Below are 23,011 nucleotides of genomic sequence, written 5' to 3' on the forward strand. Positions count from 1 at the left end.
TCCAACTAATTAAAGCTGAAGGTTTGGGCTTTCAACTATTTAAAAAGAGTGAAAAAATTGTACCGCTAACAATCAGCAACCAGATATGGCAATTCAATTAAGAGGTTCTGGATAGAGGTTGCAAAAATAGGACTATCGTGCTTGTTTTTCCAGTACACCACGGTGTCCCATCCCTTTTCAATATAAAAGGGCTATACCATAAGCATACATATCCTAGGAAGGTTTCTAGTGGTCTTCTCTTAGCAGCTGTTTCTTGTCCGCCATTTCTCAAAAACCAATGTATCCCAGCAGTGGAATCACCTTGTATGCAATGTGGTCTTTGATGCTGACGGGTACCCCATACAATAAACCTTTTTCCTTCTGGTTTTTCAGCTGCTGAAGAAATGGCTCACATTCTGGAATAAAATGGCGCACACAGTTCACCTCCTTGGTGACCGTTAAAGCCTTTTTAGGAAAAGAGTAGACAGACGAGTCAGGGAAAATAATTAGAAGTGGAACAATGTGCTTGCCTCTATTAATTACTCCCTATTCCTGATCCATGATTGGCAGAAAAAGAATCTACCGAGTCTTGCTGTTTCCCTTTCAGTATCTTCTATCACTTTACTGTCTTTCCCCCAAAATATTCTTATAGTAAATGAGAAACCACACATTCCAAATTCCAATCAACATTATAGTAGTGTTTATTGAAAAATGATGCAAGTATTTCCTCTCTACCCACCCCTCACAGGATAATAGAAAAGGAACAAATGCAAAATGCCATGGCAACATGATTCCACTAGGGGGTGCAGACTGACCTCCAAAAAGCATTTTAGTAAAAACATCATTTTACTGGGTTTTTTCCTAAACTTTTTGGTTTGTTTATATTCTGTAGAAAAAAAATTCAATAAATAATTTAAAAAAATATTTCCGCCAAGACATAAACATATACATACATACATACATGTACACATGCATACATACATACATACATACATACATACATACATACATACACACACACACATTCATTTTTTAACAGAAGGATTTAATGTTCTGGCAAAACTATGCTTTATTAAGAAAATATTGTAGATTATCAAGAAATTAAAGAGGCTATACTTTGAGATATAATACTAGGATAACTTTTATTGCCACTTTTTTCTATGAACAGACATGCATTCGGCATACATAAAAAAGAATTCTGATGCCTGCTCTCAAAAGAAAATAAATATATAACTATATACATATGTGCACATGTATATACATATGTGATATGTAATTATGGAAATTATGTATACAAAATAAAAGGAAAATAAACTGGAGCAATATTTAACTAATTCATGTACAATGTGCATACATATGTGCCTGCACATATATACATATATACATAGACATACACACATCACATGCATTTTTGGTGGAGAATAAATTAAGTAAGGGTCTGGCAAGTTTTGCAGACTGATGGGCATATTTGGCATTTTCACCAAATGGTAGTTATAGTCTTTTGTGGATGTTAGAAAGCATCTATTTTCTATGGTTGTTATAATGTTCAAAGCCATTTTGTATTTCCACTTGATTATTTTCGTTCCTATTTTTTATTATGTATTTTTAATCCCAACTGAATGCCACCTTGAGTTGTTTGCAGTTAGGAAGTTTTATATTGAATCAATAGTAAATTGCAAATGAATCAATAGTAAATTGCAAATGAATAGGGAACATTGATCTGCTATATCAACTTTCAGCTTTTCCTTCATTTTCATTATTTCAAATTATTTTGATTTAAAAAAAAATAAAGACAGGATGGGAAGACTGAAGGGTAGCCAAGTGCTGCTCGGCAGACTTTTTCTTTATTTATCTCAGGAGCATCTTCAAGTCGTAGATGCTGAACACTGAGCAGGTAAAATAAGTATAAAATAAGCCAGAAAGAAATAGCCCACATAAAAAAATGTAAAATAAAACTAAATGACATTTGCCAGTATTTGGCAACATAGACAGTGTTTCTCTCGACAGCATGAGGTCTTTCTCTGTCATGTTGAAGTGACATTTTATGCACTGTAGCCAGAGGTGGGTTTCAGCAGGTTCTGACCAGTTCTGGAAATTTTGAGTAGTTCGGAGAACCGGTAAATACCATCTCTGACTGGCCCCACCCCCATCTATTCTCTGCCTCCCAAGTCCCAGCTGATTGGGAGGAAATGAGGATTTTGCAGTAACCTTCCCCTGGAGTGTGGGAATAGAGATTTTACAGTATCCTTCCCCTGCCATGCCCACCTAGCCACACCACATCCACCAAGCCACACCCACAAAACTGGTAGTAAAATTTTTTGAATCCCACCACTTTCTATAGCATATATGAGATTGGCATACTGATGTATGTAAACAATATTTCTGTATCTATCTTCTGTGTTTCCAACTATGTTCACCTTTTCCATGTAGGTGTAGAGGACAACATCTGGAGACAAAGCGTCTTCTTTCAGCTTCTTAACTAGTTCTACCAGAGGTAGAGAAAGGATGTCATCACTTGGTAACCCAGGGTTCTGTAATGAAAGGGCAAAGTACAGCACTTCCCATAGATTTGATAGAGCAAATTTGAGAGGTGGCAGAGGGATTAATTGGCTGTTGTTGGCAAGCCAACAACCATAAAAATAATGGGTCAGATCAGGACACTGAAAAACTGAAAAAGGATGATTAGCAAAACTTTTTCAAAGAAAAAAACCCAAGACAGTCCAGTTGCCTTTTAGAAAAAGCACCTTTGGGACAACCATGACCTGGATGATTGATAATCTCCATAGACATCAGGACTAATTACCTAATTTCACTGACGTTGCATTAAAATTATTACAAGGTAGATGCTTATTTTACAGACACGCATTTGATTATTTTCCCCTTTTATCCCTTTACAATTACCATTGCATGTCATTTTTGGATGGGTTTTTTTTTTTTTTCATTTATATCCCGCCCTTCTCCGAAGACTCGGGGCGGCTTTCACTATGTCAAGCAATAGTCTTCATCCATTTGTATATTATATACAAAGTCAACTTATTTCCCCCAACAATCTGGGTCCTCATTTTACCTACCTCATAAAGGATGGAAGGCTGAGTCAACCTTGGGCCTGGTGGGACTTGAACCTGCAGTAATTGCAAGCAGCTGCTGTTAATAACAGACTGTCTTACCAGTCTGAGCCACCAGAGGCCCAGTCTTGTTCCAAGTTTTTCATGGGTCTTTTCTGACCTTTAAAGATCCAGGTTCTGCACCTCTGCTATAGAATGTAGGTGCTGCAAATCATCTGAGACATTTTTTCTGTTCTACTTGACCCAAACTTTCATTTTGTGTTTATGAAGATGATAAATTGTAAGTTGTGACAGTAGAAAACCACAGATGGATCTTCCCCCTTAATGTGGGCATCTAAGCTGCCACTTAATTCAGTAGCAATCCTTTTGGTTGAAATTGTATTTAAAAGTAAAGTTCATCCCATGAAAATTTTCAGATGTCCTTCTCGCCCTTGTGTAGTCATGAAATATCCTTCAGTTTTACTTAAAAGAGAGAGAGTGACAAAACCCAACCTTAATAACAAGAGCCAAACAATAGGGAAATAGCAGAAATCAGAATTTGGATGTAGTAAATATTAATCTGTAATTGTTTACTAAAATTCCATCTTATCCATTAGCCTATTATTCCAGCTCCCTGTAAACTCCTGAAATCTGCAGGAAAATTATCATATCTAAATACATTTAAATACATACGTACATAAACATTATATATAATAAGTAACTGTAATAAGTCCTTATATAAGTACAAGTAATACAAGTAATAAGTACTTATACAAGTACTTATACTATACAAGAAATAGTTAGGAAACATGTACCTGGTTTTTAAATGTCTGCACTGATTTTTCCATTTCTATCAAGCCATGATCCCTTTGCCTTCTTGTTTCTTCTATTTGTTTTTTCATCCTTTTCTGGCCTAACCATTTCAGTACCAAATAAGCTGCAGCTGAACCACAGGTCAGAACCATGGCAGTATGAAGATGGATTTTATCCTGAGGCCAGGATAGCTGCAACCATTCTTGGAGTGTAGTGGAAGCTTCTTTCAGCATTCTGGAACCAAATCTATGGACAATTTTTGGAGACTCTGAAATGCAAAGGAAAGTCCTTCTGAGTCCGTTACAACCAGATTTACAGCCTTGGCTTCTTCAAGTCCTAATATGTTAAAGAAAGGTCCTCTTCGTGTTTGATTACCATTTCACCATCCTTGCAACATGCTGAAGTATTTCAGGAGGAGGATGCAAAATATCTCTCCACTTTGTTGAGGAGATGCCTCTAGACAAAAGGTGTGCCTTTACTGCATTTGTGTAATTTTGAGCTGAACCTGGAGCTAACACAACCTCTGTGAATAACAATAATTAACAAGACTTCCAAGAACAGTATGGGTGGTCAGGAAAGCAGAGATCTTTGTAGCCACAAAGAACTTAATAGTCTTCCGATAGCATGATAGGATAAGAAGTATCAATGCGGACAAATGTAGACAAAAGAGCTTCAGACTGAAGGGAAGGGACCAGAAAGGTAATCTAAAACTGAAATATATCAACCAACTGCTTATTTAGTGGGGAGGAGTCAAAAAAGAGAGCCCAAAGATAACCTTACCTAACCCTGAAATGAAAAGATGGTTATAGCTTTTCCGTAAACGTTTATGGAAACTGTCAAATTTCTGAGATAACATTCTGTGACCATCAAGCAGACCATGTTTGGCTGCTGGTATCATCCCTTCTAAGAAGATAAAAAATTGTGAAACATGTCATGCTAAGGAAGTTGCTTACCTTGATGTTATCAGTCACTGCTTTCTGCCCCCCTGTTTTCACCACTTTTTTGCATTGATCACCTTAAAAGATCAGAATAGATTGTATGGTTAGGGAGTAGTTATGGATAAACATGCTTGGGAATCTTAATTAGGTCAAGGGTTTTGTCACAGTATGTGGTAAAAATCATAAGATGAATTCAACTAAAATCTGAACTTCAAAAACTCACTTCAGATTTGAATTTCTAAATAAGCCATATCACTGAGAGGAGAGACCTATGCAGGTCATCATGTTGAGCTTCTAATTCCACAACTTATCCTTTTACAGTATTGATTGGAATTATACATACAATTCCAAACACAGCCACACCATAGACCAGGGGTCTCCAACCTTGGCAACTTTAAGAATTGTGGACTACAATTCCCAGAGTTCCTCAGCCAGTTGGAGTCCCCTGCCATAGACCTTCTCATTTTTTGTTAAATAATAACTAGTGTGGGATTTAACTTCTTCAAAAATTTGAATAAATCAATTAGATAGGCATATCTAAAGGTCTATTTTGGGGGATATCCCTGTAATGTTTCTTGCTCCTTCAGTTTCCATGAATTCATGATATTTTAAAAAAAATAGCAATTGATCAATTGAGGTTTGGATTACTATTATTTTAGAAAAGTCAATAAATTACATGCTGAAGGCTTTTGCCTCCTTATCTCTAGCACATTCCTGTGTGTGAAAAAACTAGTATTCCTAATGCTGGGGAAAGTAAGTTCATTAACATTTAAGCTTAATTATATTGAAGCTATGAGTATCTTCATCCCCATGCCAACCTTTTACTTCTTGCTTTTTGTTCGATATCAAAAGCATTGTTCTTCCATATCAGTGATTTCCATAATATGGTCAATAACTGTAAAAGTATAGGTGACCATCTATCCGAATGCTGTGTGATCCCTAAATAATATTTCATAAGAGATGTTCTAAATTCCTCCGCTGGGGAAAACCTGAATAGCAGTCAAAATAGTAAGTACAGCATAGTGACCATGTAATACAGAAGCACAGCATAACTTTTAAGTTTTCTTCAGTGTTGCGTTCATAAGTTCAGTTCAGAAATCCAGTGGGTTATATGAATTATGTAGTTGTCTATGAATTTTTAATGAATCACAAACTGAGCCATAACATTTGAAACAAAGGTACAGCCCTTATTTCTGGTCAATGCCTAGAATACTCTAAATCTACAAAAGATTTCCTGTTGTAATTTCTGCAGCAATATATCATTTGGTGATACATTCATCAAACCCAAAAATCCATTGACTATACCCAAAAATAACTGATATCTTCAGGTGTTTGTCAATATGATCCAAATATACCACACTTCATGGTCCCATTAACCTATGTCCTTGTAAATATTGAGAATATGGCATTATTCCAAGTGCTGAAATGTCAGCCCCACTAGATAGACCAGGCCAAGAAATCAACTCTACAGGGGTACTAAAATTGCTTTTACTGAGTCCCAAAAGTGCTTTTTCAAGAGGCAACTGGACTTTCTGTTTTTTCTTTGAAGACGTTTAGCTTCTCATCCAAGAAACTTCTTTAGCTCTCTTCAGCTTCAGCTTTCAGAGCTCAAGAAGCATCTTGGATGAGAAGCAAAATGTCTTCAAAGAAAAGTCAGAAAGTCCAGTTGCCTCTTGAAAAAGCACCTTTGGGACAACCATGACCTGGATGACTGAGAATTTCCGTAGATACTTTTATTGAGATTGGCTATAGTAACAGAATAAGGGATGCGGTGGCTCAGTGGCTAAGACCCTGAGCTTGTCGATCAAAAGTTCGGCAGTTCGAATCCCTAGTGCCACCTAATGGGGTGAGCTCCCATTACTTGTCCCAGCTTCTGCCAAACTAGTAGTTTGAAAGCAAGTAAAAAATACAAGTAGAAAAATAGGGACCACCTTTCACCAAAGGTAAGGTAACAGTGTTCCGTGCACCTTTGGTGTTTAGTCATGCCGGCCATATGACCATGGAGATGTCTTCGGACAGTGCTGGCTCTTCGTCTTTGAAATGGAGATGAGCACCGCCCCCTAAAGCCGGGAACGACTAGCACATATGTGCGAGGGGAACCTTTACCTTTATAGTAACAGAATCTTGCAAGTCTGATTGTACTGTGTTTCCTCCCCTTATTACTCTAGGGAACTGGAGAATGTCTATTAGAGTCACTTCTGAATATAATCTCATTACACCGAACTTAAACAATATTTCATTCTTTTTGTCTAAGCAAGTGTTATTGCATGTTTTCATTAAGGTCATATTTACTATTCTTAACATGCAAACAAAAGATTCAATTTTGCACTATTCACCTTCTCCAAGCGGTTTCTCCACTCTTCTCCAGGAAGCCAGGTTAGCATAGTGGTTAAAGTATCAGGCTAGCCCAGGGGCCTCCAAATTTGGCAACTTTAAGACTTGTGGACTTCAACTCCCAGAATTCCTCAGCCAGCAGAGCAAAGCTGGCTGAGGAATTCTGGGAGTTGAAGTCCACAGTCTTAAAGTTGCCAACTTTGGAGACCCCTGGGCTAGAAACTGGCAGTCCATGAATTCTAGCTTTCATTAGGAACCCAAAGCTAGCTGGGGGATGCTGGACCAGTCACTCTCTCTCAGCCTTAGGAACAAGGCAATGTCAAACAACATACGAAATCTTGCAAGAGAATTGCAGGGATTTGACTCTTGATAACTTCTTGTACTGCACTGACTCCAACAACAACAAGAAGAAGAACAATAATAAACCCCAATCTTTTTCAAATTTGTTGCTTAAATTATGTAAGCCCACCTCAAGAATTTCCAGAATTCCTGGATAGACTTAATTTATAACACTTAAGAAACCTCTGTAATGTGGGTGTAAACGACCTGCTTTCCCAAATAATTTATTGTATCTGAACAAGGCCAGATTGTACCATGGTGATTCCTGCCAGATTACATCTTAAACACTTCTCTGAAGAAGACCAACATATTTACATATAGTTGAATGCCACAGTTTTCAAAGAAACTAACAAGTTTCTTTCTTGTTAGACCAAGAAAACAAGTTTCTTGGTCTAACAAGTGACAACTTCAAATCTCAATAAACAAATGCTCTGTCTTGCACATTGGCAAAAAAATAAATAAAATCAAAACATAAAATACAAATTAGATGGACATGACTTTATTGATGACCCTCACTCTGTCAAGGATTTTGGAGTACTTATTTCTAAATATCTAAGTGCCAGAGCCCACTGCAACAACATTGCCAAAAAGGCACTAAGTTGTTAACCTAATCTTGGGTAGCTTCTTCTCTGGTAATATTGTACTACTAACTAGAGTGTACAAAACATTTGCTAGACCAATCCTTGAATACAACTCATGTGTCTGGAACCCACACTGCATATTACAGTACAAATACAATCGAGAGAGTCCAGAGATATTTCACAAGAAGAGTCCTCCACTCCTCTGCTCGCAATAAAATACCTTATGCCACCAGACTCCAAATGTTGGGCTTAGACAATTTAGAACTACGCAGTTCTTAGGTCAGACTTCAATTTGACCTAAGCATTGTACATAAAATTACCTACCACAATGTCCTACCTGTCAATGACTACTTCAGCTTCAACCACAACAATACACAAGCAAATAATAGATACAAACTCTAGGTAAACCACTCCAAACTTGATTGCAGAAAATATGACTTCAGTAACAGAGTGATCAATGCCTGGAATGCACTACCTGACTCTGTAGTTTTTTCCACAAAGTCCCCAAACTTTAAGCTTAAACTGTCTACTGTTGACTTCACCTCATTCCTAAAATGTCTGTAAGGGGCGTGCATAAGTGCACCCATGTGCCTACCGTCCCTGTCCTAATATTCCTTTTTTACTTACTCTTTTCATGTATCCAAATTATGTTACTTTTACCTGTTATCTTATATGTGATTGACAAAATAAATAAATAAAAAATATTGGGGCTGTGGCCATATGTATCTCTATAAAGCCACAACATCTATCAAGTTTCCTCTTGTCATGGAAAATCTTTGAACAGGGCCAAAAGCCTTAAGAAATTTAGTGAACTCACCATGACTTAAATACATTCCAAGAATAGTTTGGATACTTTGTAGGTTTGCTCTAAAAGATCACCCTTAAATGGGTCTTTCTTTTCAACAATCTCTGAGCATCTGCAAAGGTGATTTTTACGATGGGGTGAATAGTTATCCTTTCTTGCAATGAAATAGCCTAGTGAAAGGTTCTATGTACAACTCTTCTTTCTAATGGTTTGTGTGAAAGAAAATTAAGGAATTTGAGTATTAATAAATATTTAAGCCTGGAGCTCTTACACATAGTCAGAGAATAAATTGTAGTAGCAAATATTTCTCTAGGAAGAAGCAGTTGCTTCATTGTACTAAATTGTTAGATTTAGATGGAAGAGGAAAAGGGTTCAACCATTAGAGCATGAGGAATGTTTTGTAGTTACATAGTGCAAAGCTGACTCACTTATATTTGTCTTTGGGTTTTTCTCTGTAATCGTTCACGTATTTATATGCATTTACTTTCTTATTTTTCAATTATAAATGCAGCCTATTTTCTTTGTATCAGGGCCTTGCCCATGGGAGTTGACTAAGCATGTCCATGTGTCCTTGATTGACCTGCCTATGCAAACCCATAGTGAAATGCTTGGAGACTGAATTATTCTTGCGTTTTGCTTGCGAAGGCAAAATGGACCTCATCTTGAGAAAAGAGAAAACTTTTAAGCTGAGATTTTTCTTCAACAATTGTAACAGGGATCCTTCACTGCAAGCCTGAATTGCAGCAGGAAAACTGAAATATTTCATGACTCATGATCGTAAGAGAGAAACCAAGAGAGAGTTTTAATTAATCAACATGTCATTGATGCATCTGCTTCCTTACTGTATTACAATCATTTATTTATTTATTTTATTTATTTTATTTTGTCACAACAATATATGTAGGTATCATACAAAAAGATTATATAGTAAATAAACACAAATATGGGTAAATATAAGGAGGTATAAGCATATATATAGGAAGAAGAAAAGAAAAACAATAGGACAGGAACGGTAGGCACGTTTGTGCGCTTATGCACGCCCCTTATGGTCCTCTTAGGAATGGGGTGAGGTCAATAGTAGAAAGTTTTTGGATAAAACTTTTAGGATTATGGGAAGAGACCACAGAGTCAGGTAAAGTATTCCAAGCACTGATGATTCTATTACAGAAGTTATTATTATTATTAATATTATTAATTATTAATCATAATTGCTTTCAGTTCATTTCCTCATAAGAGGTAGTCCTCACTAGATCTCACTTACTGATCGGAATTGAGACCAGAAACTTTGTCATTAAACAAATCAATTCAAATCAAACCTTTATTGTCAATGCACAACATGTGTAACAGTGGTGGGATTCAAACTTGGTTACTACTGATTCTGTGGGCATAGCTTGGTGGGCGTGGCATGACTTGGTGGGTGTGGCAGGATACTGTAAAATCTCCAATTCCCCCCCACTCCAGGGGAAGAATACTGTAAAATCTCCAGTCCTTCCCCACTCCAGGGGAAGGTTACTGCAAAATCCCCATTTCCTCCTGATCAGCTGGGACTCGGGAGGCAGAAAATAGATGGGGGCAGGGCCAGTGAGAGGTAGTATTTACCAGTTCTCCAAACTATTCAAAATTTCTGCTACCCATTCTCCAGAACAGGTCAGAACCTGCTGAAACCCACCTCTGATTGTGTACAATGAGATTGAATGAGCCTCCCTTGGTGCAACCCGTCCCCCCAAAAAAACACAGAATATATCTCAATAACTCAAAATAAAAGAAAAGGAAATCCCTAAACCCAAATAAGTAATAACTAACACACATTCCCATATGCATACAGTATATGGGTATAAAGTGAAAACTCACTTGACTGACAACTTAGGACATCTGTTCTGGTTGCAGTCATTAAGCAAATGACCCATGGTCATTAAGCATAAGGTAACTTGAACATGATTTGCAATTATCTGCTGGGTTCCCATTGACTTTTTTTGAGGGAAGCTGGCAGTGGAGGTTGCAAATGGTGATCACATGACTATGGGATGCTGCAACCATTGCAAATTTCTGCCAGTTCCCAAGCATCTGAATTGCTGTCACTGAGCACAGAAACACTGCAATGGCTACAACTTTGAGTATCAGTCATAAATCTCTTTTTAAAATGCCATTGTAACTTTGAACAAAGGTTGAACAAGTAATCAATATGCACGCACTAGTTGTGGCCTTCACAATTTTCCTGATCTTTCTTGTGTCACCTAGTTTGGTCTGTAGAATGCTATTCTATTTCCCAACTTTCAAACTGACAACATAATAAAGTTTTGTTTTTTTTTACAAAATCCTACTTTTCTTTTTCCTTTTTAGGAAAAAAAAAGAAAAAAAAAGAAAGAGTAAACCTAGTTTTAACTTTTAAACCTCTTTTAACATAAACATAGTTGGAAAAAAAATCTCTTATAATATAGTTGAGATGTCAGGCACAAATTTGACTTAAGAAACAGTAAGCAGGTAAGTTTCTTTAAAATTGCAAATTTATCCTAACTCTAAAACACCAGTTTCAATCTCTTTATACTTCAGCTGATTTAATATCAGTCCTAATGCTATCTGACCTGAACTGGGTTTGTTTATATCCCTATATTTGGCTACAAATGGTCTAATGCAAACTCCTGTTTTAGTCTTTCTGATAGCCTTTATGTACGCCTGTTTAATATGCCAGGTTTATTTTCTACTACTCAAGGTTGCATACAGAATGCTTCTGTCAAGTTTCCCGCAACCCTATGGAGTGAGCTGGGCTACAAGATGCTGTGTAGAGTGTAAAACCAGCTTTCAAACAAGTCCAAAAGAATTGCGACCTTTGCTACATGTTTGAAGAACAATATTCCTGTAAGTCAAGGAAGGATCTGCCAAATACTTGACAATTTATAGCCAGAAATTAATTTTTTTTCAAAGCCTCAAACAAATGTTACTATCTTAGCTGGAGAACACAGGAGAGAGATTGATCCCTTCATAGTGAAAACTGTTACTAAGAATCCTCAGAACTAAGGGTATGCAGCTTACCTAGAAATAAAATTTTGAAAAATCACTGAAGACTTTCTCAACCTTGGCAACTTTAAAATGTTTGACTTCAACTCCCAAACTGAGAAACACTGGCTTAGTGTATTAAGTGTGTTAGGTTAATTTGTAATGTAAAATAATCAGAAAGAGTTCTTAGAAGAAATTATCCAAAACTCTTAACAGCCAGCTACATTCTAAGAAGGAGACCAAAGGATCTTGCTGTCAGTTCCAACACTAAGAGAGGCAGAGATGGGGGGCGGGATCAAAAATGATGCTTTAATTTTTTTCAAAGCCTCAAACAAATGTTACTATCTTAGCTGGAGAACACAGGAGAGATTGATCCCTTCATAGTGAAAACTGTTACTAAGAATCCTCAGAACTAAGGGTATGCAGCTTACCTAGAAATAAAATTTTGAAAAATCACTGAAGACTTTCTCAACCTTGGCAACTTTAAAATGTTTGACTTCAACTCCCAAACTGAGAAACACTGGCTTAGTGTATTAAGTGTGTTAGGTTAATTTGTAATGTAAAATAATCAGAAAGAGTTCTTAGAAGAAATTATCCAAAACTCTTAACAGCCAGCTACATTCTAAGAAGGAGACCAAAGGATCTTGCTGTCAGTTCCAACACTAAGAGAGGCAGAGATGGGGGGCGGGATCAAAATGATGCTTTAATTTTTTTTCAAAGCCTCAAACAAATGTTACTATCTTAGCTGGAGAACACAGGAGAGAGATTGATCCCTTCATAGTGAAAACTGTTACTAAGAATCCTCAGAACTAAGGGTATGCAGCTTACCTAGAAATAAAATTTTGAAAAATCACTGAAGACTTTCTCAACCTTGGCAACTTTAAAATGTTTGACTTCAACTCCCAAACTGAGAAACACTGGCTTAGTGTATTAAGTGTGTTAGGTTAATTTGTAATGTAAAATAATCAGAAAGAGTTCTTAGAAGAAATTATCCAAAACTCTTAACAGCCAGCTACATTCTAAGAAGGAGACCAAAGGATCTTGCTGTCAGTTCCAACACTAAGAGAGGCAGAGATGGGGGGCGGGATCAAAAATGATGCTTTAATTTTTTTCAAAAATAAGTTTGTTAGATATTCTATTAACATTGTTCTTCTGCAAACAATACAAGTTTTTCTCATAGTCCTATAAAGGTAAAGGTAAAGGTTCCCCTCGCACATACATGCTAATCATTGCCAACTTAGGAGGTGGTGCTCATCTCTGTTTCAAAGCCGAAGAGCCAGCGCTGTCCGAAGACGTCTCCGTGGTCATGTGGCCAGCATGACTCAACGCCAAAGGTGCACGGAACGCTGTTACCTTCCCACCAAAGGTGGTCCCTATTTTTTCTACTTGCATTTTTACGTGCTTTCGAAACTGCTAGGTTGGCAGAAGCTGCTTTTGAAACTGCTAGGTTGGCAGCACTAGGGATTCGAACCGCTGAGCTGCCAACCTTTCAATCGACAAGCTCAACATCCTAGCCCCTGAGCCACCACGTCCCTAACCCATAGTTCAACCCTGAATCATGGAGACCATATCAAAAACAAAAACAACACCTTTACACTAGATCACTTCCCCATCATCATATTCTCCAAGTATCAATCTTTTCCTTCTCTGGAGCGGCAAGGTTACTTTTCATGATATTCTGTATCTAAACTGCTTATTTTCTCATGGTCCTGAATCACTCAGTGCATTGTAGTGACTTACCAATTCGACCCTGGCACCGCTGACTGTGCAAAGTGGTGTTCAATGATCCAGAAGCGGACCCTGTGCACCTGTGGGAATACGAGAAGAAGAAGAAGAAGAAGAAGAAGAAGAAGAAGAAGAAGAAGAAGAAGAAGAAGAAGAAGAAGAAGAAGAAGAAGAAGAAGAAGAAGAAGAAGAGGAGGAGGAGGAGGAGGAGGAGGAGGAGGAGGAGGAGGAGGAGGAGGAGGAGGAGGAGGAGGAGGAGGAGGAGGAGGAGGAGGAGGAGGAGATGATTATTGTAGTGAATTACCACACCTCTCAAGTTCAAAACTCATAATGTCCACATTTGTCCTTCATTCAGGTTCCTCAATGCCACTGGGAGCTTTCTACTAGATTTCAACAGATTTCAGAAGGTTTCAAGATCATTTCACCTTCTAGTGTTCAATCCTTCATTCTGTAATCTTTCTAGTTCTACCCTTTAGGACAGTGATGGCTAACCTTTTTGCCATTGCATGCTGGGGTCACGGGGGGGGGGTCACGCAGGTGTGTGCTCACATCCATAATTCTATGAACCCTGCCCCCGCGCATTCAACCCCCCGCCACTCCTGGCGATAGCCCGATAGGCCCGATTTTCTCTCTCACCTGGCTCCAGAGCCTTTCTAGGAGTCTTGGGAAGGTGAAAAGGGCTTTCCCCACCCACCCCCCAGAGGCCCTCCTGAGGCTAGAAATGGTCCATTTACCAAATTCCATTTTTTTGCTGTCCCCAGCCTCCAAAGTCTCTCTAGGAGTCTGGGGAGGGCAAAAACAGCCTTCCCCACCCACTCCCCGGAAGCCTTTCAGAGGCCAGAAACAGCCTGTTTGTCAACTTCTGGTAGGACTGTTTCTGGCTTCCGGTGGGCGGGGGGGGGGGTAGACTCCTAAAGAGATTTTGGAGGCTGGGGACAGCAAAAACCAGGCCTTCCCCACCACTATCCCGAGGCCCTCCGGAGGCAGGAAACAGCCTGTTTCCCTACTTCTGGTGGTCCCAGAAGGCCTGAAAATCAGCTGGCCAGTGCATGCATGCCCACCTTTGGCACGCGTGCCATAGGTTTGCCATCACAGCTTTAGGATATCTGATCTTTGTCAAAAAATAGATTACACATCAGATTCAACCAGAAGTGTCGTGGTGAGACGGATGGGGGAAAGTGAGCTCCGCCGAGCTCTGTGAATACCCAGGCTGACGAACTGCCATTTGAGGGGTCTTCGGACCGGAGCTGTCCTGTAGGGACAGTGAAGAAGGAGAGGCACCTTGGACGACCGAGAGGAACCGGCAAGTTCCTTGGAGGTCAGAGGAAAACTCTTCGACTCAACAGTGGGGGCAATGGCTATGGCAGCCATCACTAAGCTTGGGCAACAGGACCAAGTTTTTGAGCAGGACTGGTGATTTGGATGAAATATCAAAGCCAGGTAAGTGAATACCAACTCACAAAGAAGCACTTTAAATTTGACATTTGAAAAAAAAATTGGCGGTGGAATAGTGGCTAAATTAAGAAGGACTGTAAACATTGCAAAATAAACAATGTTTATTTATTTATTTATTTATTTATTAAATTTTTATACCGCCCTTCTCCCAAGGGACTCAGGGCGGTGTACAGCCAAAAGATAAAAAACATAAAAAATATACAATTAAAACAACAATTTAAAACTGAGCATATTAGAAAAAATGGCCAACATTAAAAAATTTAAAATTTAAAATTACGAACCCTAAAATAATAAAACCCCAGTTAAAAATTTAAAAATATTAAGCCAGTCCCGCTTGAATAAATAAGTGCGTTTTCAGCTCACGGCGAAAGGTCCGAAGATCAGGCACTTGACGTAATCCAGGGGGAAGTTCGTTCCAGAGCGTAGGAGCTCCCACAGAGAAGGCCCTGCCCCTGGGGGCCGCCAGCCGACATTGTTTGGCGGACGGCACCCTGAGAAGACCCTCTCTGTGTGAGCGTACGGGTCGGTGGGAGGCATGAGGTAACAGCAGGCGGTCCCGTAAGTACCCGGGCCCTAAGCCATGGAGTGCTTTGAAGGTGGTGACCAAAATCTTAAAGCGCACCCGAAAGACCACAGGAAGCCAGTGCAAGCCGCGCAGGATTGGTGTTACATGGGAGCAACGAGTTGCTCCCACTATTACCCGCGCAGCTGCATTCTGGACTAGCTGCAGCCTCCGGGTGCACTTCAAGGGCAGCCCCATGTAGAGAGCATTGCAATAATCCAAACGGGAAGTGACAAGAGCGTGAGTCACCATGCATAAGGCATCCCGGTCAAGGAAGGGGCGCAACTGGCGAACCAAGCGTACTTGGTGAAAAGCCCTCCTGGAGACGGCCGCCAAATGATCGTCAAACGACAGCCACCCATCCAGGAGGACGCCCAAGTTGCGCACCCTTTCCATTGGGGCCAATAACTCGTCCCCGACAGCCAGTTTAAACAGAAGCAGTACCCAAAGACCTGAGAGAAATTTGATTTTTAAAATTGAAGCAGAGACCACTCAAACAAAAAACAAAAAAAATAAGGAACCCTTAATTAAAGCTGGAAAATTTGGAGACTTTTAAAACTTGTTACAGACTACAAAAAAGGGGGGGGGGAAGAGGATTTAAAACTACAAGGTGGTGGAATTTCTCTGATTTTCTTTTCTCTCTATGAATTGGAATTAAGTAAATTGGGACACAGATCTTAAATGGGACTAATTGGAAGAACTAAAAAGTTAAAGAAAACCAAAGCGCAAATGGACACATTCACTAATTGTTGATTAGAATTGTGAACTGGAAAGTGACACCCTCAGGTGTCATGTTTGCTGTGGAAAATTTCTTTACTTCAGTGATAAGGCTGGTGAGAACTGAAAGGGAGGCTTTTGCCAACAAACTGTTTGACTTTGATAAAAATAAGAACTACAACCCAGGGGAAAAAATGGCACAGGGAATAATTGAAATAATGAAAAAAATGCATATGACTTTTAAGCAAGAAATAAAAGAAATAATTACAAGACCTTATGGAAAGCAGGAACCAGAAGAAATAAGAACTGGACCGGAACTGACAGCAAACAAAAAATCCATTAAGCAAGAGAGGGCATTGGAAGATGAAGAAAAAAATATTATTAAATGATTGTGAAATTTTAAAACAGTTTAAGGGGAGAGGTGAAGGGATTTCCAGAAAAGGGGAAAATAAAAAAGGAAATAGCACAAAGAAGTTGAGGAAAGTAAATGGAAAAATACTGAAAACAAGAAGGGGAAAAAATTGTGAGGGAAGGAAGAGACAAGGAAAGAAAGAAGGGAAGGGAAAAAACACAAAGTCAAAGGAACTTTTGTCTGAAATGGTGTCGGGTTTCCTGCCTGGGCAGGGGGTTGGACTAGAAGACCTCCAAGGTCCCTTCCAACTCTGATATTATGATAATGATGATGATGATGATGATGATGATGATGATGATGATGATGACGACTACATAGGGACTAATAGAGAAAAACAAAAAATTAGATTTTTTGATTAGATTTTTAAGAGAAATGCAAATAGGGAAATAAAAAAAGGAAGGAAAATATATTGACGAAAGCATATAAAAAGTGTTGGAAAAAACCAAATTGGATGTAAACATGTACCTGGCTGATATTTTGTTCAGAAAAGATATATTGTATGTTGTTTGTGTGTAAAAAATAAAAATAAAAATAGATTACACGTAAGAGAATATTAACACAGTCTGCCAGTTCAACCAACTCAAGGACAGGATTTCAACAACAGCAGCCTCTCCTGCAACCCATCAGCTCAAACACAGAAACATTTGATCCTGTATTTCTCAACTTTGTCAACTTTGAGTTATTGGCTGGGAATTTCTGGAAGTTGAAATCCATTCATCTTAAAGTTGCCAGGTTTAAGAAACTCTGCTCTGATGCCTTCTTCCTACCAAGCACTGATTCTTTTTTTGGAGTATAATACGCACCGGAGTATAAGACACACCTTAGTTTTTGGGGAGGAAAATTTAAAAAATGCTGATTGGCAGGTAGATTGGCCTCCCGGAATACCCTCAATCAGCTGTTTCAGAAGTGAATTTTAGCAACAGGTTCCTTGGTTGTGAGCTCTGTGCCTTGCTTTTTTTTTTTCTGCCTCTGAAACTTCTGAAACTCTGTTTCAGAAAAAAACTTTTTTTTATGCCTCTGAAAGTCTCTGAAACAGTTTCAGAAATAAAAAGTCTCTGAAGCTCTGTTTGGGGGCTTCTTTTCTGAAGCTTCGTTTCTGATGCTTTTTTCAGCCTCTGAAACCTCCATTTGAGAAGCTGGGCGGGGCTACATTCGCAGTATAAGACGCACCCGGATTTTCACTCTCTTTTTGGGGGAAAAAAGGGCCGTCCCTTTTATACTCCGAAAAATACAGTAAGCCACCAGTAGTGGGTTTAAAAATGTTTTACTACCTGTTCTGTGGATGTGGCTTGGTGGCATAGCATGGCTTGGTGGGCATAGCAGCGGAAGGAAACTGTAAAATCTCCATTCCCTCGACACTCCAGGGGAAGGATACTGCAAAATCCCCATTTCCTCCCAATCAGCTGGGACTCGGGATGCAGAGAATAGATGGGGGTGGGGCCAGTCAGAATTTTTACTACCAAACTACTCAAAATTTCCAAACTACTCAAAATTTCCACTACCGGTTCTCCAGAACTGGTCAGAACCTGCTGAAACCCACCTCTGTAAGCCACTCTCAGTTGCATTATCATTATCAGGAAGGCAATAAAAATCACTGCATACAGTAACAAGGCAGGCAATCAGCCTAGGCCAGAGGTCTGAAAATTTGGCTCTTTTAAGACTTGTGGACTTCAACTCCCAGAATTCCTAGCCAGCTTTGCTGGCTAAGAATTCTGGGAGTTGAAGTCCACAAATCTTAAAAGAGCCAAGTTTGCAGACCCCTGGCCTAGGAAACCAACACAGTCCAGGAATTACATTAGAAGACATTTTGTGTCCAAGATTGAGGAAGGCAGCAGAATCAGTTGTCGAGACTATATATTTCAGGCTGGAAAAGGCGTGCTTGCTCTTTAGAGCACTTTTTGTATCTTTTCTAAAAATGTTTCCTTTCAAATGCACTTATTCCCTGTGCAAAGCGTTGATCATCTAGCTCTGTTTTGTTGCACAGGATGTTTCCACCATCTATACCCATTGTAGAATTAGGAATCTTTTTTATGCAAAACCGGTGCAAAGTCAGTGAACAGCAACTAACAATACCTGGAGGCTGCTGATAGATTTTAAAACCTTTACCTTACACAATAATAAGTATCTCGATTATTCAGATCATTTGTAAAAAAAAAAAAAATCTTCCCGTTATGATGCCGAGGGAGAAAAAGGCATGAAAATTAGACTTTTCTTCTCTCCTGCTCTCTTTATATGGATTACCTCTACTTTTTTTACCGTATATACTCGAATATAAGCCGATCCGAGTATAAGCCGAGGTCCCCAATTTTACCCCAAAAACTGGGGTAAACTGGGGACTCGAGTATAAGCCGAGGGTGGGAAATGAGGCACCTACGGTTGAAACCCTCCTCCCTCAGCTGAGAAGGCTGGCGGCTCCCCGCCCGCCCTCTCACTGCACCGGCAGGGCTTCCGTCCGCAAATGTGAAAAAAAAAAAAACTCGAGTATAAGCCGTATATACTCGAGTATAAGCCGAGGGGCTTAAAAAAAAACAAAAACTCGAGTATAAGCCGTATAGACCCGAGTATAAGCCGAGGGGATGTTTTTCAGCACAAAAAACGTGCTGAAAAACTCGGCTTATACTCGAGTATATACGGTACTTCTTTGGTATAATTCATCTATTTTTAGTGGTCATTCAACTCGTAATCTGGTCTTTAAGATGTTCTTTGTTGTGATTGTAGAATGATAGTACGGAATACAAGCATAGCATAAGCAAAATTCTCTGACACTTTGTATCTTGACTTGGAATGTCTAATTTTCTGTATTTATTTAAAACAGCTACCCATCTTACACAAAACTCTGGGTGGCTTCCAACCAACAGTTAAAACAGTATCATTGTACAATTAATATAGATATATACCGATTAAAACCACAAATAGTAAAAAAAAAAACTGGCACCCTAATTTTTTATTTAAATTAATATTTTATTGTGTTTGGGTTTGCGCATTTCAGATTTCTTTTCCAGTAAGCATAGCTTTTCATCCCTTTAGTGTGTCCACTCATCCTACAGCATAGAACTAGTCTCTCAGCTGTAAGAAGCATGCAGAAAATACATTAACATTGCTACAGAACCTGCATTATAAAAGCTTACCAACCCTACTAAGCTTCCAAGCCTAGACAAATCTGACCAGGTTTAGCACCTGTTGAGGTCAACCCAAAATCAACCAAAAGTTAAAAAAAAGTAACCAAATTCTCCTCTAAACCCAAGAAAAAGCCACCCAAATTACACAACCCATTCTGTGTTAATATCCAACTATTTCAATCCTTGCCTTCTCAAACCCTCTAAATGCTACTCCAACTTTCAAAATGTAGTTCAGTCCTGTGGTAGAAGCTCACAGGATGACAGCCGCTTTTCTCCACACATAACACAGGGAAGAACAAAAACCACACATTTCAGTTATCTTTTGTAAACCTAAACACTAGCAGATACATCTTTCTTTTTTGAAGTTACCTTTCAGTAGAAGAGTTCAGCTAAGAAGACAGAATGCATTGCATTTGCTGGCTAACGTAACTGTTGGGTGGAACCAATTAAATTTAATAATTCAAACACACCCAGCTTTCTAAAAGGAGCCTATTGAAGCAAGTTTGATAAGATTATAACTACCAGTTATTCTGTTATCAGTATCTTGCTACATATAACAACACAGGTGCATGCATGGGGGAGGGGGGTAATCTTTGCAATAATGTGAATAGGTAGTAGGAAAGCAAGGGAACCATGCTTCATCTAGCCTGAGCAGAAATCAGAAGAATACTCAGAGAGAAATGTAAGGCTTAACTGAAACATGAGCTTTAGGGTTGAAAATTTCACAGACTAGCAGCTGCAAAGTATAATTTTAACTGTTAGCCAGCAGAAAACATAGTTGCCTGGAAGCTAGGAAAATCTGATAGTCTTATCAAGCCACTGGACCCACTGGAGAGGAGGAGTCATGCCAGACACAGTATCCTAGTGTTTCTCAATCTTGACAACTTTAAGATGTCTGGACTTTGACTCCCAGAATTTCTCAGCCAGCAAGCTCTGAGAGACACTGTTGAGGTTGAGAAATACTGGGGTAGCCAATCAGAGCTGAGGCTTCTACACTAGAAGGACATGAAATTCTGGGCACTGTCTACAGAACCCTAAAGAGCTTAAGGCAAGTCAAGCTGGAGAGCAGCAGTTTTGAATCAACATTGGGGTGTGTACATTTGCAGTGGGCTAGGAATGGGAGGAAGACTAGGTCATCTGTTCTGCTCTCAAGAAACAGGGAGTTGGCCATAGTGACAATAGCCCAGGCAGAATATATGAATGTTGTGACCCAGGTTTCTGGACCTGGACTCCTGGACTCGGATGATTCAGAAAGTGAGGGAGAAGACCTGGCAAGCCCTGCTTCTCTTGAGCCCTTTCCCTCCCTGGCACCCACTCAAAGGGAGGAGGAGGGGCCGGCAAAGCCTGATTCCCTGGAGCCTTCTTCTGATTTGGCAACGCCCCAAGAACAGTTTTGGAGTGATGCAAGACTGCGCAGGCGTGACCGGCGTGCGCAGCAGAGGAAGAGTTGGGACAAAGCCAAGTCATAATTGTCATGCAGTGACATCTGCAGAGACTATAAATAGGAGGCGGGACTTCCTGGTTTTTTGTCTTGGACAAAGTAATGAATTTGCGCGGGCAAACTGTATCAATGGAGGGAAGAATATATTCGTGAGTAATTCTGGCCTTATCTGTAATTTCCTTGTTATCTCCAGAAACTTGGCAGGCCCAGGTAGACGTGGCCAGGACATTTATATATATGTAAATAAATCAGAAAAGGAGGCCTCTGACTGACTCTTTGCTGGGAGTATTGGGGGAAGGGAAACAGAACAATGAATCTGTGCTAAGGCTAAAGTTGGGTTAAACATTTAAGGGAAATGTTTTATAGATGCCTGGTTTGAGCACTTATCATGGGATGTAGCTACAGGCACAGGCACCAAACCCATTTGTTTGTACCAAAAATCTGTTAAGGACAAGCATAAGGTGGTTCTTTTATTGTCCCCTGTCCCCTTTTGATTGTACAAAGTAGGGAAAGATAATCACGCACTTACTTTTTTTATGCTCCTTTTCTCCGTTTCCCTTTAGCATGCTCAGACCAGTCCTTCTCTTGTGTGCATTAAGAAATCAACCAGGATCCTTAATGACCACTATCTAGTTAGGAAATGTGGCATTATTACACAGTGTCAAAAAAGTATTGGAGGTTGAGAAAAATATTTCTAGGCGTTGGCTTTCCCAATGTTCAGGCAGTGCTGGGGAAAGAATGCTGAAATGAAAATGTATCAGCATAGTCCACAAAAGCTGATTGTCTCTCCTTTCAAAGGAACTGTGTTTAATTTTGAGCTTTCAACTCAAAAGAGAAACAAATGGGGTGGGTGGAGGGCAAAGGGACACTTCACACCATTAGGCTTTTCAGTTTCCAAACCTTCAGAAGCAGTTTGGCAGTGATCCACATTTGCAATGCGTTATTGAAAAAGACAAAAAATACTGGTCAGTGACTGGTGGTTCCCATCTCCTGCAACAACAAGAATTTCCATTCAAGTGAAAGAAAGAAAAGGAAAAAGGAAAAGGAAAGACAAATGTGCTTTGCATCCAGCTGAACCCTTACCGAAGAACAGTAGGGAACTGGTGAAATCTACTGGCTACTGAGGAGGATCTGCCAAGCCACAAAACCACAATTTCCTTTTGAAGAACAGACACTCAGAAGCCAAGAGGAAGCAGGAGCTCTGCAGAATTCCAGCCTCTAAAACAGGGGTCTCCAACCTTTGCAACTTTTAAGACTTGTGGACTTCAACTCCCAGAGTTCCCCAAGCTGGCTGAGGAACTCTGGGAGTTGAAGTCCACAAGTCTTAAAGTTGTCAAGGTTGGAGACCCCTGCTCTAAAATGAATAAGCACACTCAGCTGTCCAACACTGCTGGATGTTATCACTCTCAGAGACATGCAGAGCTGCTTTCAAACTAGCCAAGAATCCTTGAGTGTGTGTGATAAAATTGAGACACTGATGTGCATGCCATCTAATCCTGAAGAGTGTCCTGTGTCGGAAACTTTGGAGAGGATGACTAATGCTCCTTTCTTCCTTTCTCTTCCCTCTGGGTTTTTGTTTGTTTGTTCTTTTGTCTTTGCTGTTGTGGAGGGTTTTTTTTGTCTTTAGCTCTGTTTCATGTTTTTTTCCTATTGTTTTTTGTCTTTCAATGTTTTAACATTTGGGAGTCAGGCAGCATGTAAATATAATAAATTAGTACTCATTATTATTATATGCTTTAACTAAGTTAACAAA

The 23,011-nt window shown here is 39.5% G+C and overlaps 1 protein-coding gene across 1 annotated transcript in view; it reads right to left on the reverse strand.

Moving 5' to 3' along the window:
• Positions 1-22,415, reverse strand: part of LOC131196004 (vitamin D3 hydroxylase-associated protein-like) — a 47,215-nt gene extending 24,800 nt beyond the window's left edge. Inside the window, exons 1-7 of the mRNA XM_058178368.1 lie at positions 22,342-22,415; positions 21,788-22,248; positions 13,568-13,635; positions 4,790-4,851; positions 3,839-4,104; positions 2,397-2,510; positions 301-444 (exon numbers count right to left, since the gene is read on the reverse strand). Coding sequence (XP_058034351.1) covers positions 301-444; positions 2,397-2,510; positions 3,839-4,069 — 489 coding nt within the window. The 5' untranslated portion in view covers positions 4,070-4,104; positions 4,790-4,851; positions 13,568-13,635; positions 21,788-22,248; positions 22,342-22,415. The remainder of the gene's footprint in view (positions 1-300; positions 445-2,396; positions 2,511-3,838; positions 4,105-4,789; positions 4,852-13,567; positions 13,636-21,787; positions 22,249-22,341) is intronic.
• Between the last annotated feature and the right edge of the window lie 596 nt (positions 22,416-23,011).

The sequence above is a fragment of the Ahaetulla prasina genome, chromosome 3 (genome assembly GCF_028640845.1).
Source record: "Ahaetulla prasina isolate Xishuangbanna chromosome 3, ASM2864084v1, whole genome shotgun sequence".
NCBI lineage: Eukaryota > Metazoa > Chordata > Lepidosauria > Squamata > Colubridae > Ahaetulla > Ahaetulla prasina.